This window comes from Garra rufa, chromosome 21 (assembly GCF_049309525.1).
Source record: "Garra rufa chromosome 21, GarRuf1.0, whole genome shotgun sequence".
In the NCBI taxonomy this organism is placed as follows: Eukaryota; Metazoa; Chordata; class Actinopteri; order Cypriniformes; family Cyprinidae; genus Garra; species Garra rufa.
Window position 1 is genome coordinate 1,757,285 of NC_133381.1, and position 27,425 is coordinate 1,784,709.

Genomic DNA, 27,425 nt, shown 5'->3' on the forward strand with positions numbered 1-27,425 from the left:
ACAGGTCATGTGACCAACTGAAACAGTTTGAGGAAGAAACACTTAACAATTTACAGTTTTGTAAACGACAGGTTTGTAAAAAATCAGCTGCTTGTTTGTTTAGGTTTTGTTAGTTTAACTCTAATCTGTCGTATGTTTGACATGTTTGTCTAGTGCTTAAACGTATTTATTTAGCTGACTTGTTTATTTAGGGTTTATTCATATGGTGTTAGTGGTTGTTTACAGGTAGATTTGAGTTTATTTGGGTTGTTTTAGTGTTTTTGTGGGTGTTTGGCTTCTGATGTGTTTGTTATTTCTAATGATAAGTGTATTAGAGTCATTACTAACGCGAACTAAACTAAAATTAAGCAATTCTATTTTTGAATGCATTAAATGAGACGTTTTTAAGAACAAATATGATTTTTGACAGGTGATATACAAAGGTCTAATAATTTAAATAATATATAAAAGGCTTTCCTCATTACAATAATGACAAATTCAGGTGTGGCAGGTTTGAAATGTCATATATATCTGACCCTGGACCACAAAACTATTTGAGTCATTTGAGATTTTTGCATAATTTTAAAGTTGAATACATAAGATTTCTACTGATGCATGGTTTGTTAGAATAGGACAAAATCTGGCTGAGATACATCTATTTGAAAATCTGTAATCTGAGGGTGCAAAAAAATCTAAATATTGAGAAAAACACCTTTAAAGTTGTCCAAATGAAGTTCTTATCAATGCATATTACTAATCAAAAATTAAGTTTTGATATATTTACGGTAGGAAATTAACAAAATATCTTCATGAAACATGATCTTAATATCCTAATGATTTTTGGCATAAAAGAAAAATCAATAATCTTGACCCATACAATGTATTTTTGGCTTTTGTAGCTACAAATATAACCGTGTTACTTAAGACTGTTTCTGTGGTCCAGTGTCACATATAATATTGAGTTCATAAGGTATTTCGTGGTTGTTTAGAGATTTATTTGGGTTGTTTTAGTGTTTTGGCTTCATCTGTGATATCCCAAAAGTTTGGGATCAATAAGACTTGTAATGTTTTTTTAAAGTAGTCTCTTCTGCTCATCAAGACTGCATTTATTTGATCAAAAATACAGACAATTATAGAATATTATTGCAATTCAAAATATTTTATTATTTATTTTAATATACTTTAAAATAGAATTTATTTCTGTGATGCAAAGCTGAATTTTCAGCGTCGTTACTGCAGTCTTCAGTGTCACATGATCCTTCAGAAATCATTCTAATATACTGATTTATTACTTTTATTATCAATGTTGGAAACAGTTGTGCTGCTAAATATTTTTTTGGAACCTGTGATACTTTTTTCAGGATTCTTTGATGAAAAAAGTTAAGATTCAAAATAGAAATCTTTTCTAACATTATAAGATTTTACTATCACTTTTTATTAAAAAAAAAAAATTACTGACCTCAAACTTAGAACAAGGTGTTTATTGTTACAACATTTTTCTATTTAAAATAAATGCTGTTCTTTTTAACATTTTATATATCAAAGAATCCTGAAAAAAGTCACAGGTTCCAAAAAAATATTAAGCAGCACAACTGTTTCCAACACTGATAATAAATCAGGATATTAGAATGATTTCTGAAGGATCATGTGACACTGAAGACTGCAGTAATGATGCTGAAAATTCAGCTTTGCATCACAGAAATAAATTATATTTTAAAGTATATTAAATTAGGAAACCACTATTTTTTGAACTGCATTAACATTTCACTAATATTACATTTTTTTCTGTATTTTTAATCAAATAAACACAGCTTTGATGAGCAGAAAAGTCTCCTTTAAAAAGCATTAACAATCTTACAGATCTGAGAACTGTATTATTATTGTAACTAACACTAAAACTCTGTTTAATTACAGGTGGATTAATACAGTCCTCCATGAAAACATGACTCACTGCAGCTGATATAAAGCAGGTAAAAAAGTGTTTCTGAGCAATTAATAATTAATAATTCACTTATTATTCTGCCATTGTGCATAAGTTTGATAGACACCCGAAGCAGTTCACAACACATGCATGAACTTGAACTGCTTCTGTCAGCACTTTAGCTTTAGATCTTGTGGTAAACTATTACACAGTCATGTGATGCTCATGTGACTCTCTTCTGTTTTGTTGTGATCAGATGAAGAGATGATTATGATGAAGATGGAGCTGTGTCTGCTGTGTTTGTGTGCTTTGATCGCTGCTGTTTGCTGTGTGCCGCCCATCGGAACTCAACCTGAGCAGGTGCACATCTCATATCCAGGTAAGATTTCACCTTTCATGACTGACAGCTGTCTGATTTAAACTAATGCACTCAAATATGACCATGGATGAACAAAACCAGTCTTAAGTTGCACGGGTATATTTATAGAAATAGCCAAAAATGCATTGCATGGGTCAAAATTATATTTCTTATATGACAAAAGTAGATAGATCTTGTTCAATGAATATATTTTGTACATTTTCTACCGTAAATATATCAAAACTTAATTTTTGATTAGTAATATGCATTGCTAAGAACTTCATTTGGACAACTTTTAAGGCGATTTTCTCAATATCTTTAATTTTTTGCACCCTCAGATTGCAGATTTTCAGATAGTTGTATCTCAGCAAAATATTGTCCTATCCTAAGTCTCAGTTTTTAAAAAAATTACCCTTATGACTGGTTTTGTTGTTCAGGGTCTCAAAGGAGTTTGTGCATTACATGAATACATCTGATAATCTGACTGTTTTATAAGAACAATATGGTGCAAAACGAAGACAGATGGGTTTTTGCATGGAAAAACTCTGCTGTTATTGTATGATTTCTTAGATTTATAGTCCTAATACCAGTGATAGACGGTCATTTTTTGGCTCTCGTGAGTGTAATATTCTGTTATATAACAGCGGAACGCTCAGCTGTTTGTCATTTAGCATTTTATTTAAAATTAGTTGAGGTTTTTCAGCAGAAGTTAGTTTGAAAATGCCAAATGCACAGGTCACACACCTCAACAAATAAGAAATTAAATTTAGAATGCATAAAATTAGATGTATAGTGTGAACAATTATGATAGTTTAAAGACTTGACAATTTAAATAATATATAATCATTTATCTCATTACAATAATGACTATTTCAGATGAAGGAAGGTTGAAATACCATGATATTTAATATTTAATTTGATATTAGTTGATGTTTTTCAGCATAATGTTGTTTGAAAATGGCAATATATTTATTATTTTATTTATTTTAGTTTATATTTGTCAGCAGAATTTATGAAAATCATTAAAAATTTCACCCCTTAAAAATTAAGAAATTATATTTTAAAGACATATTTTGAGAACAGTTATAATTTTGACAGATGTATGAAGACTTCACAGTTTAAATACATAATGAATTGTCCTCATTATAGTAATCACAATTTCAGGTAAGAGTGTTGAAATATTTTATTTGACATTAGTTGATGTTTTTCAACATAATGTTGTTTGAAAATGTCTATTTATTTATTTTTTTATTTATTATTTGATATTTGTCAGCAGAATTTTTGAAAATATCATCCAGACCAGATGAAGGAAGGTTGAAATACCATTAAGTTTAATATTTTATTTGATATTAGTAGATTTTCTTCACCATCATGTTGTCTAAAAATGTCAGTATATTTATTATTTTATTTATTTGTGTTAATTGTTCCGCAGAATTTTTAAATATCAATCAAAATGCACATTTAACCTATAAAAAATTAAGAAATTATATTTTAAATACATATTTTGAGAACAGTTATGATTTTGACAGATGTATGAAGACTTTATTTATTTTATTTGATATTAGTTGATGTTTTATTAGCATAATGTTGTTTGAAAATGTCAGTGTATTTATTATTTTATTTACTTTAGTTGATATTTGTCAGCAGAATTTTTGAAAAATGTCATCCTATCAAAGTTCACACTTAACTCTTTAAGGAATTATATTTTAACACTGCAAAAAATGCTTTTCTTACTTATTTGTTTTGTCTTGTTTCCAGCCAAAATATCTAAAAATTCTTAAATCAAGAAGGATTTTCTAGACAAGTAAAAATTATTTTCTTTTTTTTTTTTTCAGAAAAAACAAGTCAAAATATTTATTTTTATTTTTATTTTTTTAAACAAGCAAAATAATCTGCCAATGGGTTAAGAAAAATAATCTTGTTTTCTGTTTGAAATCATATAATTTCTTAATGTTTAAAAAGTTAAATGTGAACTTTGATTGGTCTGGATGATATTTTCAAAAATTCTGCTGACAAATATCAACTAAAATAAATAAAATAATAAATACACTGACATTTTCAAACAACATTATGCTGAAAAACATCAAGCAAAAATAATCTTCCAATGGGGTAAGCAAAAAAATATTTTTTTAAAGGCATTTTAATGTTGCGAACAGTTATGATTTTGCCAGCTGATGTTTGAAGACCTCACAGTAAATAATATATAATATTTTTTCATCATCGCAGTGATGGCAGTTTTAGCCGAGGGATGTCATGAAAATTATATCTCATTGTTTTTGCACTTTGCACAGTGACAGTAAAGAGTGAGCAGGTGATTATAATGTGAATAACTGAGCGTCCTTCCTCAGGTGTGAAGAACTCGATGTTGGTCACATGGTCCACCGCTAATAAAACCGAGAGTATTGTTGAGTACGGTCTGTGGGGCGGAAAACTCTTCAGTCACACGGCGAAGGGAAACTCAAGCGTGTTTGTCGATGGAGGACCGGAGAACAGAACAATGTATGTTCACCGCGTCACGCTGACCGATCTGATACCAGCGGCTTCATACGGTAACCTTCATACGTGCATCATTCAGTGTGTGTGACATAGATGATGGGGATATTAATACATACGTGTGTGTGTGTTTCAGTGTATCACTGCGGCAGTGACGCCGGATGGAGCGACATCTTCTACTTCACGTCTCTGAATGAAAGCGTGAGCTTCAGCCCCAGATTCGCTCTGTTTGGTGACATGGGTAACGAAAACCCTCAGTCTCTGAGTCGACTGCAGAAAGAGACACAGATAGGGATGTACGACGTCATTCTGCACATCGGTGAGACTCGAAACACACGCACGGTCTTGATTAAAGAAATAGTTCACCAAAAATGAACTATACGTTTGCTGATGATTATTAGAGATGTAGATGAGTAGAAACATATCATTTCATCACTGTCTCACATCAGTGTTGGGGGAAACGCATTACAAGTAACGCAAGTTACGTAATAATATGACTTTTTCCAAGTAACTAGTAAAGTAACGCATTACTTTTTAATTGACAAGAAAATATCTGAGTTACTTTTCCCCCATTTATTGATTAAAAGCTCTCCTGTCCTCATGTTGAGAGAAATCAAGAGTAAGATGTTACTTTAGCTCTAGAATAAATGTGAACATGCATTAATTCATCTCACTCACTAAAAAACAGATAGTGTTCTTCAAAATGAATAAAAACACTGAAATGTAATGCAAACCTGCAATAATTAAATATTTTAAATAATACAAATATCCTTTATGTATTTAATCCCATTTTATTAACCGATGTCTTTCCTGCCGACCTTCGCTGATCCAATTCATCCATACTAATAAGCTAAAATTACTCAAGATAATCATTTGTTTTCTTTTTTTATTGCTGAAGAGTTTAAATGTTTTCTTCTGCGGTCTACTGTACAGACGTCAATTCACTTTTCTCTACGCCTGAGGCTTTTGGTGTGAAAAGGCTTTTACATTTGACAAAAATACAACTTTTTATAGTAAAAACAAACAAGCAAGCCCTTCCCAGATTTAAAAACGAACGTAACGCATTACTTTCCATAAAAAGTAACTAAGTAATGTAATTAGTTACTTTTTTAGGGAGTAACTCAATATTGTAATGCATTACTTTTAAAAGTTACTTTCCCCAACACTGGTCACCAACAGATCTTCTGCAGTGAATGGGTGCCGTCAGAATGAGAGTCCAAACGGCTGCAATACAATAATCCACAAAACCACTCCAGTCCATCAGTTAACATCTGGAGAAGACAAAAGCTGAAACAAATCCATCATGAAGACATGTTTAACTCAAATACATTGAGTCTGTAATCCATAATAACGCTTCCTCCAGTGAATAATTCACATCAAAATCCAGCCACATATTTGTTTAGAGCTGTTTTGGCTTGTAAACGGTGCTTGATCTGAGCAGATTTCCCTCCTGATTCAGACCACACTTTTTCACTGGAGGAAGTAGGGATGCACTGAAAGCGAAAAGGCAGAATAAATGATAGCAAACAATGAGGTGACGTGATCAAATAGAGGCGTGCACTAATGATCAAACATGTGGTCAGTGTGGAAACATTTTAAACTGTCCGAGAAAGAGGCAAAAATCATTCCAAGCAGCGACAGCGAGAGACTGTTTAGAAGCGCATCGCATGTCTTCAGGAGAAGAGAAAGGTTACTGTATGATGACTGAAATCATCCATTAGTCAATCAACTCCAGAACGTTCTGTTGTCTAATACACCAGACACCAATTGTGTTTATTCTGACAGCAGCTCCTTAGCCAGGGTTCAAAGACCAAAGATGACAATCATTCACAAATCTGCTGCTGCCAGCAAAAACTAGGACTGAGCTCTTCTTGCGGGTTTACCACAAAATAAAAGTCAACATTCATAAACATTAGTATTGTCGTTTTACTGTTGAGACAGTACAAAAGACAGACAAAAATAGCTCTAAACAGCTCTATTAATACATTTATTCTAACATTGTCCTTTGCTCAGCAAGGCTGCATTTATTTGTCCATTATAAACACATGCCTGATTCAAGACGGCGGTCTTAAAAATGTCCAAAGAATATGATTTTACTAACTTATTAATTTGAATATTTTTAAATTGTTGTTTTGTAATTGATTTCTTTTTTTGAAAAGCAAGACAAAACTGTAAAAATCAAATATTGGCTATAAATTTAATTCATGCAATGGTGAGAAAAAATTGGCATGGGGGAAAAACACGAAAAACTGTGTTCAGTAATCTGCCTTCGGCATTCGGCCCAGTGTTTAATTTTGTTCGGCTTCGGCCAAGAATTTCATTTCAGTGCATCCCTAGGAGGAAGCGTTTGAGCTTTTGTCTTCTCCAGATGTTAACTGATGGACTGGAGTGGTTTTGTGGATTATTGTGATGTTTTTATCAGCTGTTTGGACTCTCATTCTGACGGCACCCATTCACTGCTCAGGATCTATTGGTGAGACAGTGATGGAATGCTTTAGTTAAATTTTTTGGTGAACTATTCTATTGACTGAGTAGGAGCAGATTAGTTTGTCATCCCAGTTTTAGTTCTAGTTTAGTGTCTCAGTTTTGCTTGTGCATGTGGAGAATGTTCTTTACAGCATGTGATTGTTTTCACAGGGGATTTTGCGTATGACATGCATGAGGTAAGAGATGTAGTGTCACATCACAGTACTTTAGTATCATTCAGATACTATTATAGTTTTTGTTAACATTTTGAATTCATTTTATTTTTCGATTTTCTGATTGTTTTTGAGTGAACAGTTTTTGCTGCTGTGTCTTTAAGGCGTCTATATTTAGCACAAAAGTACAGAACATTCAAACAGTCATGATCAAAATATGTAAATGATGATCCGCATCATTTTGACGGTAATGTGTAATGTTGCCCGTAATATCATAATCAGAGACAAAAACCACAGAAACAGCTGTTCAGACCTCAGTGGAAACAGTGTCTGAAAACTCATCAGTGCAACAAAACCCAACAACCGACCACAACATTCCCAAAACCACTGCTCCCAGTTTAGTTATGATTATGTAAATATCTGGAAAACATCAACTGATCACGATCATGACTGAGCTTTCAGATGATAGACTGCTGTCATCTACATTCATTAGGTTGGCTTGAGAAAGGAAACTTACTGAAATGCTATTTAAACCTAATATTCTTCTTCTTCTGAGATTAAAATAATCAACTCCTCCTAGAGCTTCAACTCTACCAACTCCAAACTCAGCCCAGATCTTCAGACTGATCTCACCGGGTGTGATATATCTTTTCTAACTGATCCGACTCACGGTTTTCCTAAAAATAACCAATAAAACTGGGAAAAATCCCATAGACTTGCATTCTAGAAACATGCTAGTAACATGCTAATAAATTGCTAATCATGCTAGAATTATGCTAACATGCTAGTAACATGCTAATAAATTGCTAATCATGCTAGAATTAATGCTAACATGCTAGTAACATGTTAATAAATTGCTAATCATGCTAGAATTATGCTAACATGCTAGTAACATGCTAATAAATTGCTAATCGTGCTAGAATTATGCTAACATGTTAGTAACAGGCTAATAAATTGCTTATCATGTTAGAATTATGCGAAATGCTAGCAACATGCTAATAAGTTGCTAATAATGCTAGAATTATGTTAACATGCTTGTAACATGCTAATTATGTTAGCAACATGCTAGTAACATGATAATCGCGATAAAATCGTGTTAGCAACATGCTAGTTACATACTAATTATGTTAGAATCATGCTATCAGCATGCTAGTAACATGTTAATTGTGCTAGCAACATGTTAGTAACTGACTAATCATGCCATCAACATGCTAATAAATTGTTAATCATGCTAGAATTATGTTAACATGCTAGTAACATGCTAGTAAAATCCTTATAAATTGCTAATCATGCTAGAATTATGCGAACATGCTAGTAACATGCTAACATGCTAGTATCATGCTAATTATGTTAGTCATGCTTCCAACATGCTAGTAACATGTTAATTGTGCTAGCAACATGCTAGTAACTGACTAATCATGCTATCAACATGGTAGTAACATGCTAATTATGGTAACAACATGCTAGCAACATGGTAGTAACATGTTAAATGTGATAAAATCATGCTAGCAACATGCTAGTAACATGCTAATTATGGTAACAACATGCTAGCAACATGGCAGTAACATGCTAATCGTGATACAATCATGTTAGCAACATGTTAGTAACATCCTAATTTTGTTAGAATCGTGTTACCAACATGCCAGTAACATGCTAATTGTACTAGCAACATACTAGTAACTGACTAATCATGCTATCAACATGGTAGTAACATGCTAATTATGGTAACAACATGCTAGCAACATGGTAGTAACATGTTAAATGTGATAAAATCATGCTAGCAACATGCTAGTAACATGCTAATTATGGTAACAACATGCTAGCAACATGGTAGTAACATGCTAATCGTGATACAATCATGTTAGCAACATGTTATTAACATGCTAATTTTGTTAGAATCATGTTACCAACATGCCAGTAACATGCTAATTGTACTAGCAAAATACTAGTAACTGACTAATCATGCTATCAACATGCTAGTAACATGTTAAATGTGATAAAATCATGCTAGCAACATGCTAGTAAAATGCTAATTATGGTAACAACATGCTAGCAACATGCTGATCATGATAAAATAATCCTAGCAACATGCTAGTAACATGCTAATCATGCTAACAACATGCTAGTAGCATGCTAATCATGCTAACAACATACTAGTAACATGCTAATTGTGATAAATCATGTTAGCAACATGCTATAAACATGCTAATTATGGTAACATGGTAACATGCTGGCAACATGTTGATCATGATAAACTGATGCTAGCAACATGTTAGTAACATGCTAATCATTCTAGCAACATGCTAGTAACTTGCAAATGATGTTAAAAACATGTGAGCAACATGCTAATAACATGCTTACCGTGATCAAATCATGCTAGCAACATGCTAGTAACTTGTTAATCATGATAGAATCATGTTACAACATGCTAGTGACTTGCAAATGATGTTAACAATATGTTAGTAACATGCAGCATGCTAGTAACATGTTAATCATGCTAGAAACGTGCTAACATCATGCTTCTAACTTGTTAATCATGCTAGCAAACATGCTAGTGACTTGCTAATCATGGTAGCAACATGCTAATCTTAACAAAATCATGCTAGCAACATGCTAGAAACAGGCTAATCATGCTAGAAACATGCTAATTGTGATAAAATCATGTTAGCAACATGCAAGTAACATGTTCATCATCATGTGAATTATATTACAACATGCTAGTAACTTATTAATCATGTTAACAACATGCTAGTAACTTGCTAATCATGCTAACAACATGCTAGTAACTTGTTAATCATGTTAACAACATGTTAGTAACTTGCTAATCATGCTAACAATATGTTAGTAACATGCTAATCATGTTAGAAAGGTGTTAACAACATGTAAGTAACTTGCTAATCATGCTAGCAACATGCTAGTGACATGCTAATCATGCTATCAACATGCTAGTAACTTGTTAATCATGCTAACAACATGCTAGTAACTTGCTAATCATGCTAACAACATGCTAGTAACTTACTAATGATGCTAACAGTATGTTAGTAACATGCTAATCTTAATAAAATCATGCTAGCAACATGCTAAAAACATGCTAATCATGATAGAAACATGTTAATTGTGATAAAATCATGTTAACAACATGCAAGTAACATGTTCATCATCATGTGAATTATATTACAACATGCTAGTAACTTACAAATCATTTTAACAACATGTTAGTAACTTGCTAATCATGCTAACAACATGCTAGTAACTTACTAATGATGCTAACAATATGTTAGGAACATGCTAACATTACTAGTGACATGCTAATCATGCTAGCAACATGCTAGTAACTTGTTAATCATGTTAACAACATGCTAGTAACTTGCTAATCATGCTAACAATATGTTAGTAACATGCTAATCATGTTAGAAACGTGCTAACAACATGTAAGTAACTTGCTAATCATGCTAGCAACATGCTAGTGACATGCTAATCATGCTAGCAACATGCTAGTAACTTGTTAATCATGCTAACAACATGCTAGTAACTTGCTAATCATGCTAACAATATGTTAGTAACTTACTAATGATGCTAACAATATGTTAGGAACATGCTAACATTACTAGTGACATGCTAATCATGCTAGCAACATGCTAGTAACTTGTTAATCATGTTAACAACATGCTAGTAACTTGCTAATCATGGTAACAATATGTTAGTAACATGCTAATCATGTTAGAAACGTGCTAACAACATGTAAGTAACAGGCCAATCATGCTAGCAACATGCTAGTGACATGCTAATCATGCTAGCAACATGCTAGTAACTTGCTAATCATGCTAACAACATGCTAGTAACTTGCTAATCATGCTAACAACATGTTAGTAACTTACTAATGATGCTAACAATATGTTAGTAACATGCTAATCTTAATAAAATCATGCTAGCAACATGCTAGAAACATGCTAATCATGCTAGAAACATGCTAATTGTGATAAAATCATGTTAACAACATGCAAGTAACATGTTCATCATCATGTGAATTATATTACAACATGCTAGTAACTTACTAATCATGTTAACAACATGTTAGTAACTTGCTAATCATGCTAACAACATGCTAGTAACTTACTAATGATGCTAACAATATGTTAGTAACATGCTAACATTACTAGTGACATGCTAATCATGCTAACAACATGTTAGTAACTTGCTAATCATGCTAACAACATGCTAGTAACTTACTAATCATGCTAACAACATGCTAGCAACATGTTAGTCATGCTAGAAACATGTTAGAAACTTGCTATCTCTCCATCAAACTAAGCTTTTAAAACTACTTTAAACTTCAAACTATTTCAGACTGAAAACCTTCAAACTTAATTAAAACGTTAAAATTTTCCAAACTTTTTAAACTTTCTGGTCCGGCTTTCTCAAGCCAACTTAAAGTTTGTCTCGACAAACTTTTTTATCTAGTTTACAGATGCTTTTCTCCAAAACAGCTCATATGCATTTAAACAAAGTATTGACTGAATCAGTTCAATACTCAGCCTTCCTCTTGTCAGGTTTCACTGTTCACTTCTAATCCAAGCATAAGACTAATATTGTGAGCAATAATGAGGCCAGTTCTATCACATTGTGTTTGGAACATGACATCATGAAGTGATTATGAGCTGAGCTACTGAACGCAGAACAGCTGTTTCTAATCACAGTCTCCATTCTGAGGGCCTTTATGCGCCTGTTCTTTTAGTGTCATTGAGAGTTTTTAATAGAACTAATTTATATTTTTATATTTTAATTAAAGTTTTATTCCTTTTGTTTTTGATTTTTGTCATTTAATATTTTTTTAATGTCTTTATTAATGTCTTTATAGTTTTATTTATTTTTATTTGCCTTTTTAGTTTTAGTTGAACTAAATGAAAATTAGATTTTTTTTGGCAACAAGTCTAAATAAAATAAATGTGAACATTTATTTCAAGTAACAAAAATGTTTCTTATGGTTTTAGTTTTAATTACCTGTAATAAATAGATAGAATAAAAAAAAATACTATTATAGTTTTTATTATTTTATTTATAGTTTTACTTTTACATTTTAGTTCAACAAGTTTTTATTAATTTTTATTTCTGTTTTAGTTTTAGTTAAACTAAATGAAAAATGACAATGAGATTTTTTTTTCTGCCAACAAGCCTAAAGAAATACATTTGAATAGTTTATTATTCTATTTTAGTTAACATTTGTTTTATTTCAAGTAACAAAAAATGTTTTTATGGTTTTAGTTGTAATTAACTGTAATAAACTATATAATAAATTCAATCAATTCAATTCAAAATCAATTCAATTCAATTCAGTTTTTGTTATTTTATATATAGTTTTGATTAATGTTTTAGTAATTTTGTTGCTTGTTTTTGTCATTATTATTTTATTACATCACTTATTTTATTTCAGCTAGTTGCCAAGTCAAAATTCTTCATGTTCATTAAGTTTAACTTAATGTATTAAAATAACTAAAACTAAAATTGCAATAAAAATAATTAAAAATATGAAATGGAGCATAAAAAATGACAAAATACTCAACAAAATTGCTATAACTTTAACATAAATTAAAACTAAATTGTGTGTGTGTGTGTGTGTGTGTGTGTGTGTGTGTGTGTGTGTGTGTGTGTGTGTGTGTGTGTGTGTGTGTGTGTGTGTGTGTTTTCATTATTTATTTATTAATTTTTATTTTAGTTTTATTTTATGCCACAAGCATTAATAAAAATATTAAATAGTTTATTATTCTATTTAATCTCAAGTAAAAAAAAATGTAATACTTTTATAGTTTTTAATTATAATCATAATTTTTTATTATTTTTCTGTTTTCTGTTTACATTTTAAATTTAATTAAAGTTTTAGTAATTTTGTTCTTTGTTTTTGTAATATTTGTAATATTATTATTATTACTTATTTTATTTTAGCTAGTTGCCAAGACAAAATTCCTCACTTTCATTTAGTTACCTAAAACTAAAACTGCAATAAAAATAAATTAAAAACTATATAGACACAAAAAAAGAAACAGAACATATAAAAATACAAAAATAAAATTTTAACAAAAATGAAGATTAATGTATGTGTGTGTTTAATCAGGATAATGGGCGAATCGGTGATGAGTTCATGCGTCAGATCCAGTCCATCGCTGCGTACACGCCGTATATGACCTGTCCTGGAAACCACGAGTGGGCCTAGTAAGTGTGTTTCACCTGATCTCAACCTAAACCTGATCTCAACATTAAGGTCTTCGAGTAGGTCTGTCATCAGGAGATTTTAACCAGGTTAGAGAGTTCAGAAATCAGAGTTTTCCAATATGAAATCGCTTTTGCCGTCTGGGACAAAATAATCTGTTCCACAGCGGAGATTCAGAACATTTTTGGGAAACTTTTCTTGACGTGAGTCATTTTAATCGCATGTCTGGATTCGCTCAAGAGCCGTCGACATCTAAACAACATCGGCAGAGCCAAAGAACACGGAGAAACGGCCGGCGAGACACATGCGCTCGTGCCTCAAATCTACTGCAAAACCAGTGTTTTTTAGGATCTTGATTACTTTGGGATATTATTGTGACACATGCAATTTTACCCTCCAGTTGTGTTTAACCCTCATAATGCGTTCGGAATCTGTTGACTATTTTCCGGGTCTGTTTGGACCTGAAGAATTGTTATTTAATAACTTTTTTCAAATAAAACCATATTGTATCTATTTAGCAACTTCTCAAAAATAAGTATATGTGAAAAAAAGTTTTGAATGTTACCATGTTTTTACTTCATTTACCTCTTTATTATTAATAAAAAAAATTAAAAGTTCTTTAAATTTTAAAATACATGAACCACTCCAGAAAAAAACTATCATGCAAAAAAAAAAAAAAAAAATATATATATATATATATATATACTCTTTTATTTTCAATATTGGTGAAAAAGTTTATTTGACGTTATCATTATATGAAATTTATGAATGGAATTTAATTAAATTATTAAATTTTAATTTTAATCTCCTAACTGCTTAAAAACAGTCTAAATGTATAAAAAATACAAATATATTTCTATCAAAATGTGCAAAAGTGTCTAAGATATGGAGAAAATGTGAAATTTGTTTTACAAAAGTTTTCTGACACCAATAAATTCACAGATAATTTTACAAAAAGTATTTATGACCCTAATGGTATGCCATACATGATGACAATATAAAAAAATAATTGTATAAAATGTAAAAAAAAAAAAAACAAAAAAAAAAAAAACAACATGATACAAAAAAACAAACTGATGCAAAAAAACAACCCCCCCCCCCCAAAAAAAAAAAAAAAAAAAAAAAATATATATATATATATATATATATATATATTTTATTTATTTTTTTTTTTTTTCAACATTGGTGAAAAAGTTTATTTGACGTTATTATTGAATGAAATTTATGAGAAAATTATTCTGAGAATTATCAGTATTAACCCTCGTTAGAATAAATAGAATTTAATTAAGTTCCTTTGAATTTATAACTCCTAACTGCTCAAAACAGTCTAAATTGATAAAAAATACAAATATATTTCTAACAAAACAACATCAAAACAACATTAATATTACTCTGAAAAGTTTTCAAACAAATTAAATTCATTTTTACTTTCAGATTAAAAAAATTAGTTTTTTTTCAACAAAATTCATTCCAAAAGTGTCTAAGATATGGAGAAAATGTTATACAAAAGTTTTTCGACACTAATATAACTTCATCGATAATTTTACAAAAAGTATTTTTGACCCTAACGGTATGCCATACATGCCCCGGTCAAAATGATGTTCAATATTGATGATAATATCAAATATAATTGTACAAAATGTAAAATATGTATTTTTCAGAAATATTTCTGTATCTCTTCCGGGCTAAATTCATTATGAGGGTTAAATATTTCAATCTAAAATATTAATGGCCCTAAAATAGATTAATTTCCTTTAATAAAAATATCACTTCTTTTGATTTTGAGGTTACTCAAGCATGTTTCCCTGAGATTGACCCAAAAGCACACTGACAGAGTGTTACGAGAGTGTTTAATAAGAAGCAGTGAGTGTTTTTGTGTCTGTGGTGTCGGATGGACCGATGCAGCAAATGTTCCTCAGCTCTCGCTGCAGACAGAAGAGAACGTCCAGTCAAAGGTTTATTTGATTCTGGGACATTAAATCAAAGCCACATGGACGTTTGACCCTGTTGAGCGAGAGCCCAATGCCTGACATGATGGTGATGATGTGACGTTCAGAGAGAAGTTTAGTGTCGTCAGTCAGATGTTTCTAGATAAACCATCACCAGATGAACATCAGGATGAGATGAGATAATTTTAACCCCACAGGCGTCTATTTGAGTAAACACCGTTGTCACGATGAGTTATTGATTCCACATTTGCACATGCATGTTTTGTAAGATTTTCTGAATCAAAATCGAACTAGACATCACTAAACGAAGCAAAATGATTTTGTTGCTCAGTATTTTTGTCTGTTTTCCAGTGCAAATGTCTAAACTTAAATCAAGACACATTTACTGCAGTTGCAAAATGAGAGAAGATAAAAAGAGAAATTGATCAAAATGAAATGAGTTTAAGCTTAAAATTAAAACCGATATCTGCCAACACTCATTTATATTTGTTAAATTATCAAATAGAATGTCTATTTTAAAATGATATTAAACAACTTTTGTGACCCTGAGAACAAAACCAGTCTCAAGTAGCACAGGTATATTTGTAGCAATAGCCAAAAATACATTGTATGTGTCAAAATTATTGAATTTTCTTTCATGCCAAAAATCATTAGGATATTCAGATCATGTTCCATGAAGATATTTTGTACATTTCCTACCATTAATATAACAAAACTTAATTTTTGATTAGTAATATGCATTGCTAAGAACTTCATTTGGACAACTTTAAAGGTTTTTTTAATGGTTGTATATCAGCCAAATATTGTCCTATCCTAACAAACCATACATCAATGGAAAGCTTATTAAGCAATTATTTATCTTTTAGATAGGTGTTGTATACATCTCAATTTAAAAATAAATTGACCCTTATGACTGGTTTTGTGGTCCAGGGTCACACATATCTTGATTTAAGAATGTTAAGGTGAGACGAAAATACTTTTTGCACTGCATTTTTTCAGATTCACATCCATCTTAGTAAGTGATTTAGAAGACAGCCTGCTGACTTTTCCCCTGTGTTCATGTATTTTAAGTAGTTCGGTTGTTAGTAATTTGCCTGTTGACCACTGGAGGGAGTCACAAACCTCTGGATGGACTCAATAACTCTAATGTTAAACATGATTGATTATGCATGGGGCTGGTTTTTGAGGTCAGGGCTGTAATTCGTATTTGTGTTGAAATATTTCATTCTGTAACGTCTGGCCTGTTGTTTTCCTAGCCTTGACTTTATGACCCCTGTGAGATCTCAGCACATCCATACCAGAATGACGGAAATGCAAAAAAAAAAAAAGATCCTGACCCCCGCATCCTCTTGACCTTTGACCCCATACTCTAGGGGTCAACGACAGTGAACCCCCCCCCCCCCCGTATCTCACTTTTATGAGCTAAATTAATCTGTGAAACACTAGAGCATTTAGTGTGTTTCTGTTTCGTTTGAAGGCCTAAATATGTTCAGTGTGTAATTCAGTAATGGCTGCTGTGGCTTTCAGTCTGTGATTTTCTGTCTGTGTTTGTTTTTCCAGTAATTTCTCCCACTACAGGAGTCGTTTCAGTATGCCGGGACACACGGAGAATCTGTGGTACAGGTACGAACGCTCACACTCAAGACAAGGCCATATCTTGCTGTTTATATCTCACAATGCAGACTACTGTAATCAAAAACTCCTTTTCTTCATCCTAATGGAAAGAAAACAAGTGCTTATTTTATTAGGGGTTCGAGCACATAGTGCTGAAACCCTATTGTAATTGTTAGGATTTTTATTGTTGTTCCTCTGGTAAAACTGGTCATGCAGACCAAACCGTAAGGCCTAGAGAACTGAAACTTTGTCAGATGGTACTCAGGCACAAAGACCTGACCCAATCGGCCTATAGGTGGCTCTACAGCGATCGAAAGTGTAAAACTGCTCATAACCCCTAGACCGTTTGCCAAAGACCCAAACATGTATTTTTGTAATCCTTGGGTCAAGGCAATTAAAAGAAAGAAGATCAGATTTGCTCTACGAGATCTGGTTTTCCCACCATTTTAAAGTAAATTCAAAACCTACTTTTGCGAACTAGTTCTAGGTTTTACGCCGGATCAGAACCTAACCAGTGCACAAATGTTCCCTGGATAGTGAATATGAATAATTATCAAAAAAAAAAGTTGAACTTTCGACTCGTGGTCGAAAAGGACGCCAAAACCTTCGAAAGACGCGGGGCCACTAAAATGGCTGCAACTTATGAATGGAATCAGATCTTGACCAAACTTGGTACATATGTGTATGAGCTCAATCTTTGGTCAAACTAAAAAAAATTCAGAGCTTTACCACTTGGTGGCACTATGAGAGGGAAAAAACATAAAAATAACTATAACTACACAACCGTTAGTCCAGTCGACTTAAAAATTGGTATGCGGTGTCTCTGGCCAACGTGCCACAAGGGTCTATGAGGACATTTGCGTATCTAAAAAAACATCGGCCAATAAATTTTGAGCACCTATTAGTCAAGATTAATGGAGGCCGATCGCAGCGAAACTCAGTGGGCATGTTCAGTTCATGGCCCTAAAAGTCTATAAGAATTGAAAAAGTAATCAGCCACTAGTTGGTGCTAATGAGAACTTTTGCCTCTGTAATCACATGGTGTTTCACACATCCACACAATATGCATATCCTCAAGAACTATTACTGTCAATCAAATCGTTGAGTAAATATTCACAGTTATGTTAAAAACCTACTTTTGCGAACTAGCCTTAGGTTTTTCACTTAATCTCGATCAAACCACTGCAGCGCAGTTCTTCAGACTCTCTAGATCAATAACTATCAAAAAAAATGTTGAATTTTGTCCTTTGGTTAGCTTTGATGGGGTCATTTAGAAAAGGGGCATGTACCCAAAAGCCCATAAAACTTAAACAAAAACTCAAAACTTTACAAAAATTGGTGAAAACATGTGTCAGATGATTCTTAATAAGCATGCAAAGTTTCATGGAGATCGGAACATGGGTGGCACTATAACAGTTAAAAAGGCTTACAAAAACACAAGATTTATATGGTAAATGGCCTTAAATTGCTAAAAAAAATTCAACTATATATTCACTAGATCTTCATATCATACGATAGATCCTCTCATTCTGAACAACTTTACCTCTTGGAACACTAATGTCAATCCAACTTATCTTTAAATATTTGATATTATGTAAAAAAAAAAACTACTTTTGTGACCTAGTCCTAGGTTTTTAACTGAAAATCAATAAAACCACTGCAGTACAATTCTCTGGACTCTCTATATCAATAATTATTTAAAAAAAAAAAAAGTTGAACATTTGCATTTGGAGAGTTATAACATGGTCGTTTAATAGTATGGTCACCCAAAACCTGTGCATCCTTATATAAGAAAACTCTAAACTTCACGAATCTATTTAAACTCATGCATCATGTGTTCTGGTGTCAGCCAATTGGCCTACGTCCTAACAGCATAGAAGCCATAAAGCCCTTATTTCCTCGAACCCTGGTAATTGCTGCTAGCAGCTATATTTGTACTTTATATCTATTATATCTTTAAATGCCATGACGTTTTTCCCAGAAATTTCCAATTAGACTATAATGAAAGAAGCTAGAAAGACTCTCCCTCTTTTATTCTGTGTTTCCTCACATGAGCTCAATTATAATGTCTGGATAAACGATTTGCGAAAGGTCGTGAGGTGCAGATTATAGTCAGTTCAGTACGTTTGTTATGCTTCCCTGGGAAAACTCAGAATCATCTCTGAGCTGGAACGTCATAATTGAGAGGGCGATATATCTGGGCTCAAGGGAGAACGCTGGAAAAACTACTGAGGCTCTGCTTTAAACACAGAGGATGACGATTCCAGCTCCGCTTTGTTGGATGATTGTTTTTTCCAGTCTGAAGAAACATTCAGTGTTTGCACAATCAGTTTTTGAAGACTGAAGCATGTTTATAACTGTGCGTGTAGCTGGAACGTCGGGCCAGCTCATATCATCTCCTTTTCCACTGAAGTCTATTTCTATCTGGAATACGGCCTGGATCTGCTCTTCAGACAGTATGAGTGGCTTCAGGCGGATCTACAGGTACAGAAACACTACACATGCTGCTGTGATGCTCACAAATACACTTTACTGTAGCTGTAGATGAGTTTGTTTCGTATAAATGTGTCACTCCATCACTGTCTCACCACTGGATCCACTGCAGTGAATGGGTGCCGTCAGAATGAGAGTCTAAACAGCTGATAAAAACATCACAATAATCCACAAAACCACTCCAGTACATCAGTTAACATCTGGAGAAGACAAAAGCTCAAACAAATCCATCATTAAGACATGTTTAACTCAAAGTCTGAAATCCATAATAACGCTTCCTCCAGTGAAAAAGTCACATCTAAATCCAGCCACAAACAGTGCTTGATCTGTGCAGATTTCTCTCCTGATTCAGACCAGACCACTTTTTCACTGGAGGAAGTGTTAATATGGATTATAGACTTGGATGTGAGTTAAATATGTCTTGATGATAGATTTGTTTGAGCTTTTGTCTTCTCAAGATGTTAACTGATGGACTGGAGTGGTTTTGTGGATTATTGTGGTGTTTTTATCAGCTGTTTAGACTCTCATTCTGACGGCACCCATTCACTCCAGAGGATCTAGTGGTGAGACAGTGATGGAGTGACACATTTCTACAAATCTGATGAATAAACACTCATCTGCATCCAGGATGTCCAAGACCCCCTTGTCATCCAAGATGTTCATGTCTGTCTTTCTTCAGTCGTGAAGAAATTATGTTTTTTGAGGAAAAAACTCCCATCTCATTTTCTCCTCAACCTTCATAATCATCCTACATTTTACCTTTTTAGGTAAAGGCCGTTTGATCTTCTTTGCACGTTCACTTTGTAAACACTGGGTCGGTACTTCTTCAGCGATGTAGGATGATTTTGAAGTTGGAGGAGAAAATGAGACGGGAGTTTTTAGACATACCCTAACTGTCTTGAACCGGAGTACACAGATTTGACGCAGAGCTAGACAAGATGAGAGTCTGAGGTTAAAAAGTGTATAAATTGTCAATTTTTTAGGAAATGTCACTAGATAAGACCCTCATTCCTCGGCTGGGATTGTTTAGAGCTCTTTGAAGCTGCATTTAAACTGCATTTTGGAAGTTCAAACTTCCCATAGAAGTCCACTATATGGCAAGAAATCCTGCAATGTTTTCCTCAAGAAACATAATTTCTTTTCAACTGAAGAAAAGAAAGACATTAACATCTTGGATGACAAGGGGTGAGAAAATTATCTGTAAATTTTAGTTTTGGAAGTGTACTAAATCAAGGGAATATTCTTTAAATCTTGATGCAGTATTGTGTGTTTTTGTGCTTCTTTCTGTCATTGATAAAGGAAGCGAACCGTCCTGAGAACCGAGCGCAGCGGCCGTGGATCATCACGATGGGACACAGACCCATGTACTGCTCCGATGATGACGGAGACGACTGCACACACTTCCAGAGCTACGTATGTGATCTGAAATCTGATGCTTTGCCTCTGAATGTCTGTCAGTTCATCAGTTCAGTGATTTTGTTTTAGTGACATCTAAAGATGAGATCAGCTTGGTTGTCTTTGGTTGTGTCTGCTGTTTGATTGATTATCCTGTTTTAGGTTCGACTTGGACGCAATGACACAAAACCTGTTGCTCCTGGACTGGAGGATTTATTCTATCAGTACGGTAAGCACTGCAAAAAATGCTTTTCTTACTTACATTTTTTTGTCCAATTTCCAGGCAAAATATCTAAAAATTCTTAAATCAAAAAGGATTTTCTAGACAAGTAAAACTTATTCAAAATTAAGTCAAAATGTAGTGTGTTTTTGCTTGAAACTAGCTAAATAATCTGCCAATGGGGTAAGAAAAATAATCTTGTTTTCTGTTTAAAATTAATTTTGGCAGATTATTTTGATTGTTCTAAGCAAAAAGTCACTTAATTTTGACTTGTTTTTTTGTGAAAACAAGAAAATAATTTTTGCTTTTTTAAAAAACCCTCCTTGATTTAAGAATTTTTTTATATTTTGGCTGGAAACAAGACAAAAATCTAAGTAAGAAAGCATTTTTTTTCCAGTGAGAGGATTCAGCACTGGTCTCTTTTGCTGTCATATCATGTCTTCTTTCAGACTAGTGGAAAGAAAACATTCATTTAAGTGTTTATTTTATTGCACTTTCTCTATTTGCATCTGTTGATTTAAATTCTAATCCATGTTTTGAAGGAGTTTCTTCTCTTACTCACACCAAATTTAACAGTTTTATTCCTTTCTATATTCTGAAGGTTTGTTCATATTTCATTCACACTGATTTATACATTTTACTCCTAAAAACATGATTTTTTTTTCTTTTTGTTGCAATGACTGTATGTCATCTTGTTTTCCAGTACAAATATCTAAGTTTTGTTAAATCAAGATACATTTACTAGAGATGCACAATGACATAACATTAAGTTTTGTTTACTGAAATGATTGTCAATATTCTGTTAGATTTAGCTAAAAACAAGAAAAAAGTCCAGCTCACACTGCAAAAAGTGCTTCTCTAGCTTAGATGTTTTGTCTTGTTTCCAGCCAAAATATCTAAAGATTCTTAAATCAAGACGGATTTTCTAGATGAGTAAAAATTATTGTCCTGTTTTCAGAAAAAAAACAAGTCAGAATTAAACGTTTTCCGTTTGAAATAAGATTTTTTTTCTTACCCCATTGGCAGATTATTTAGCTTGTTTCAAGCAAAAACTCACTTCATTTTGACTTGCTTTTTTTTTAACAAGACTGTTTTTACTCGTCTAGAAAATCCTTCTTGATTTAAGAATTTTGGAAACAAGACAAAAAATCTAAGTAAGAAAAGCATTTTTTGCAGTGTTATTAATTCAAAGGAAAATCTAGATTCTTTTTCTTACCCTATTTGCAGATTTTTAAGCAAAAACTTTTTTGATAAATAAAAAAAATATATATATTTCAATAACATCAAACTAGTATTTTAAATCTGGCTTAATGCAACGTTTAGATTTCTTTTTTGGAAATGTATGCAAATCAGTGCATATTTAATTAGATGAATGCTTCATTTGCATATTTCAACATAACATTTGAAAAACTTGTAACATTGATCTTAACATACTGTGATTAATCAGCTGGATGTATGGTGGTATATATAAATAATGACAGGACGGTGTTTCTCAATCTGTACAATGAATCTTTACACTGCAAAAAATGCTTTTCTAGTCTTGTTTCCAGCCAAAATATCTAAAAATTCTTAAGTCAAGAAGGATTTTCTAGATGAGTAAAAATAATTGTCTTGTTTTCAGAAAAAAACAAGTCAAAATTAAGTGCATTTTTGCTTGAAACAAGCAAAATAATCTGCCAATGGGGTAAGAAAAATAATCTTGTTTTGCGTTTGAAATAGGATTTTTTTTCTTACCCCATTGGCAGATTTTTTTGCTTGTTCTAAGCAAAAACTCACTTCATTTAGATTTTTTTTTTCTGAAAACAAGAAAAAAATCCTTCTTGATTTAAGAATTTTTAGATATTTTGGCTGGAAACAAGACAAAAAAATCTAAATCTAAAAAATCTAAATCTAAGCCTAAACTGGCTCAGAATGGATCAGCAGATGCTGTATGTGTGTGTGTTTCAGGAGTGGATCTGGAGCTCTGGGCTCATGAACACACGTATGAGAGACTCTGGCCTGTCTACGGTTACAAGGTAAAGCACTGAACTGATCTGAAAGTGCTCTGGCATCAGCTCTAGCATTGAGAACTTACTCTATCAGATGTGATGTGTGTTTGTGTCTTGCAGGTGTTTAACGGAAGCTCTGAAGAGCCGTATGTGAATCCTAAAGCACCTGTTCACATCATCACAGGTTCAGCCGTGAGTATCGCCATAACGCCAATAACATTAGTCTCATGAGGGTTTAGAATGGCACTGTTCCTAAAGGAGTACTAGATTACTGTATGCTATACTGCTATACTACACTGTGTGCTATTTATTAAAATAGTATGTTGAGCAGCACATACAGAGTGCATTACTGTACACCCATTGTTTTTTCCATAGAGATTTTAAAATAGTAATTTTAAATGTTTAATCCACAAACCAACACTGCAAAAAATGCTTCTCTTACTTATCTTACTAATATCTAAAAATTATTAAATCAAGGATTTCCTAGGCAAGATGAGTAAAAACAAGTCAATATTAAGTGAGTTTTTGCTTAGAACAAGCTAAAAAATCTGCCAATGGGGTAAGAAAAAACACTTAATTCTGACTTTTTTTTTCTGAAAACAAGAAAATAATTTTTACTCATCTAGAAAATCCTTCTTGCTTTAAGAATTTTTAGATATTTTGACTGGAAAAAGACAAAACATCTAAGTAAGAAAAGCATATTTTGCAGTGTATGAGGAGAATCACAACAAACTTTGATTTCAATATTTTTTACAAATCAGACAAAACGTCAAAGACATGTTTTAGAACATTTTGCTAACATCCAGTTAGGTTTAAAAATGTAACTTGTTTTTAAACATTCAAAAGTTTTTTCTTGGATGTGAACGTTACTTTTTATTATCTTGCAACATTATGGGAATTTTACTTTTAAATGCTTTCAGAATGTTCAAAAACTAGTTGTAACATTTGCAAAAGATGATTCAGAAAAGTTCCAGGAACATTGTATAACAGTTTAAGAGCATTATTAAAAACCAGATAAGTTTGGACAAACATTCTATGAATGTTCCTGGAAGAACATTTGTTCAGAACATTCCTTGCCAGAAAACCTTGCCAGAACATTCTGAGAACCCGGTTAAATTAGAACCATACAGACAAACAATGACCACAAATTTGGTAAAACTAAAATTAAAATGAAAAAATTAATTCTAACTATCAGTAAAATTATAATAGTATTTCAGTGATATTAAAATAACACTGTCTAGCATGCATTTATGCAGAAAAATAATGCAAAAGTTGTGAAATGCAATGCAATGGCCTCTAAATAACTTCCTTTATACCAGAATGCATTGCAATAAAAATCATCCACCAGCTTCTTTTGTCCAACAATAAACATTTAGTATTCACACTGCAAAAAATGCTTTTCTTACTTAGATTTTTCCAACCAAAACATCAAAAAATTCTTAATCACAAAGGATTTTCTAGACAACTAAAAATGATTTTATTGCTTGCAGAAAAAAAACAAGTCAAAATTAAGTTTGTTTTTGCTGGAAACAAGCAATGGGGTAAGAAAAATAATCTTGTTTTCTGTTTGAAATAAGATTTTTTTTTGCTTACACCAATGGCAGATTATTTTTTTTGTTCTAAGCGAAAACTCACTTTATTTTGACTTGTTGTTTCTGAAAACAAGAAAATAATTTTTACTTGTCTAGAAAATCCTTCTTGATTTAATTATTTTTAGATATTTTGGCTGGAAACAAGACAAAATCTAAGTAAGAAAAGCATTTTTTGCAGTGCAGTTTGTTGTCACATAACCTCATCATGTTGCATGTTTGCTTTTTAAATTCAGTTTTACATAAATAAATGACTTCCAGCTCGTTCATCACTGGAAACAGACGGTCAGATTGAGTGCAGTGCATTGCATTGTGGGATACGGCATGCCATGTGGTGGTGTTTTAGCAGATTTGTGATTTGGTTTTATTCAGGGCTGTCGAGAGAAACACGACGGCTTCATCCCTAAACCTCGCGACTGGAGCGCGTTCAGAAGCACAGATTACGGCTACACGCGCATGCGTCTGATCAACACCACACACCTGTACCTGGAGCAGGTGTCTGATGACCAGGTAACTCACGTTTCACTCAGAGTTCATGTGTGAGACGTCTGATGTCTAACTCCAGCTGTCTCTGACCGTCTGCAGAACGGCAAAGTTATCGATCAGATGATGCTGGTGAAGGAGAAACACGGAGCGGACGCCTGGCGCTGAAGATGCCGATGTTAACCCTAGTCGACGGTGAGATGCACTACAAGACAATCTCCAGCAGCACATGCTTTGAGTTCTTCAGACACCTTCCAGACAGTTTTACTGTGCAGGACCATATTCTGCTTCATCTAACAGGTTTCTTCAGAGTGTTTGTTTGGATGGACTGAATGCGGGTTAAAATGTCTATTTCAAACTTATAAATGTGGCCCTGGACCATAGGACCACACTGCAAAAAATGTTTTTACTTAGATTTTTTGTCTTGTTTCCATCCAAAAAATCAAGAAGGATTTTCTAGACGAGTAAAAATTATTAAAAAATAAAGTCTTCTTTTCCGAAAAAAGAAGTCAAAATGCATAAACAAGCAAAATAATCGGCCAATGAGGTAAACAAAACAATCTTATTTTAAGCAGAAAACTACATTATTTTGCTTACCCCATTGGCAGATTATTTAGCTCATTTCAAGCAAAAACTCACTTAATTTTGACTTTTTTTCTGAAAACAAGACAATTTTTACTTGTCTAGGAAATCCTTCTTGATTTAAGAATTTTTAGATGTTTTGGCTGGAAACAAGACAAAAAATCGAAGAAAAGTATTTTTTGCAGTGCAGTGTTAAGTAACACGGGTATATTTCAGTAGTCAAAAATACATTGTATGGGTCAAAATTATCGATTTTTCTTTTATGCCAAAAACCATTAGGATATTAAGATCATGTTCCATGCAGATATTTTGTAAATTTTCTACTGTGAATATATCAAAATGTAATTTTTGATTAGTGATATGCATTGCTAAGAACTTCATTTGGACAACTTTAAAGACGATTTTCTCAATATTTAGATTTTTTTGCACCCTCAGATTCCAGATTTATAGTTTTATCTCAGCCAAATATTGTCCTAACAAACCATGCATCAATGGTTTTGTAATCCAGGGTCACACATGATTATATTTTAATAAGGAGAAAAAGTACTCTACAGTATGTAATCTACTTGATTTTTTAAAACCATGAACTCTGTTCCCAAACCTAGTGAGCTTCCTTCTTAGTCAACATTTTGAGCATCACAAAAAAATCTGAAACGTTCTGCTGCCTTCTAAAGGGCCGTTCACACACAACATGATTAAAAACATAAACACAGGGTTTAAAAACTAAACCTAAAGCCTTTATATATAAACCATTATAAAAGTAGTTTTAATGCATGCCTAAAAACGCAGCTTATAATGCATCATGTGATCTCATGAATAATTGTAACCACAGTTAAACACAGTAACAACTTTTAGAAAGAACAATGCACAACAAACCTCCAACTATTATAATGCATTTTCAGTTATTTATGTAAGGGTATAATGCATTACAATGCACATTATGAATATCTTTATAATGCATTACAAATAAAAGGCTTTAAGCAATGTGTTAAAACCTTTCTCAACTCAAAATGCTTTTATACTTGCATCTTTTAACTTGAACTATGCATTTTACAAAACTGTTGCAAAAGTTAAAAAACCATATAAAAAAAACAAAGGCATGCAACTAAATTACTAAAATTTTAAGTATTACAACAGAAAATATTTTTTAATAAATCCCATAAATAAAAAAACTATAAAAATCTTACATCTCAGTGATTAAAACAAAACTGTCTACAAAACTGTTTGCAAAAATAAGTAAATAAAAAATTGTAAAAGCAATACAGTGCAATGCAAAATGTGTTCTGTGTGAACGGCCCCTAAATAACCTGCTTTATACCAGAATGCATTGCAATACATGCAGATATTTTATACATTTCCTACCATATATATATATCAAAATGTAATTTTTTAATAGTGACATGCATTGCTAAGAAACTTATTTGGACAACTTTAAAATGCTTTAAAATGCTTGTAACTTAATGCATTTTACAAAACTGTTGCAAAAGACATATAATTTCTATTTAGTTTAAATAAAT

The 27,425-nt window shown here is 32.5% G+C and overlaps 1 protein-coding gene across 1 annotated transcript; it reads left to right on the forward strand.

The window, feature by feature from the left end:
* Position 1: 1 nt before the first annotated feature.
* On the forward strand, positions 2-27,425 carry LOC141295670 (acid phosphatase type 7-like). Its single transcript, XM_073826924.1, has 15 exons — positions 2-71; positions 1,894-1,949; positions 2,157-2,279; positions 4,607-4,807; positions 4,888-5,070; positions 7,389-7,414; positions 13,500-13,597; positions 17,105-17,167; positions 19,528-19,642; positions 20,951-21,064; positions 21,209-21,275; positions 23,214-23,281; positions 23,375-23,446; positions 25,216-25,353; positions 25,429-27,425. Exons 3-15 carry the CDS (start codon positions 2,165-2,167, stop codon positions 25,492-25,494), a joined length of 1,326 nt encoding a protein of 441 aa, XP_073683025.1. The 5' UTR covers positions 2-71; positions 1,894-1,949; positions 2,157-2,164; the 3' UTR covers positions 25,495-27,425.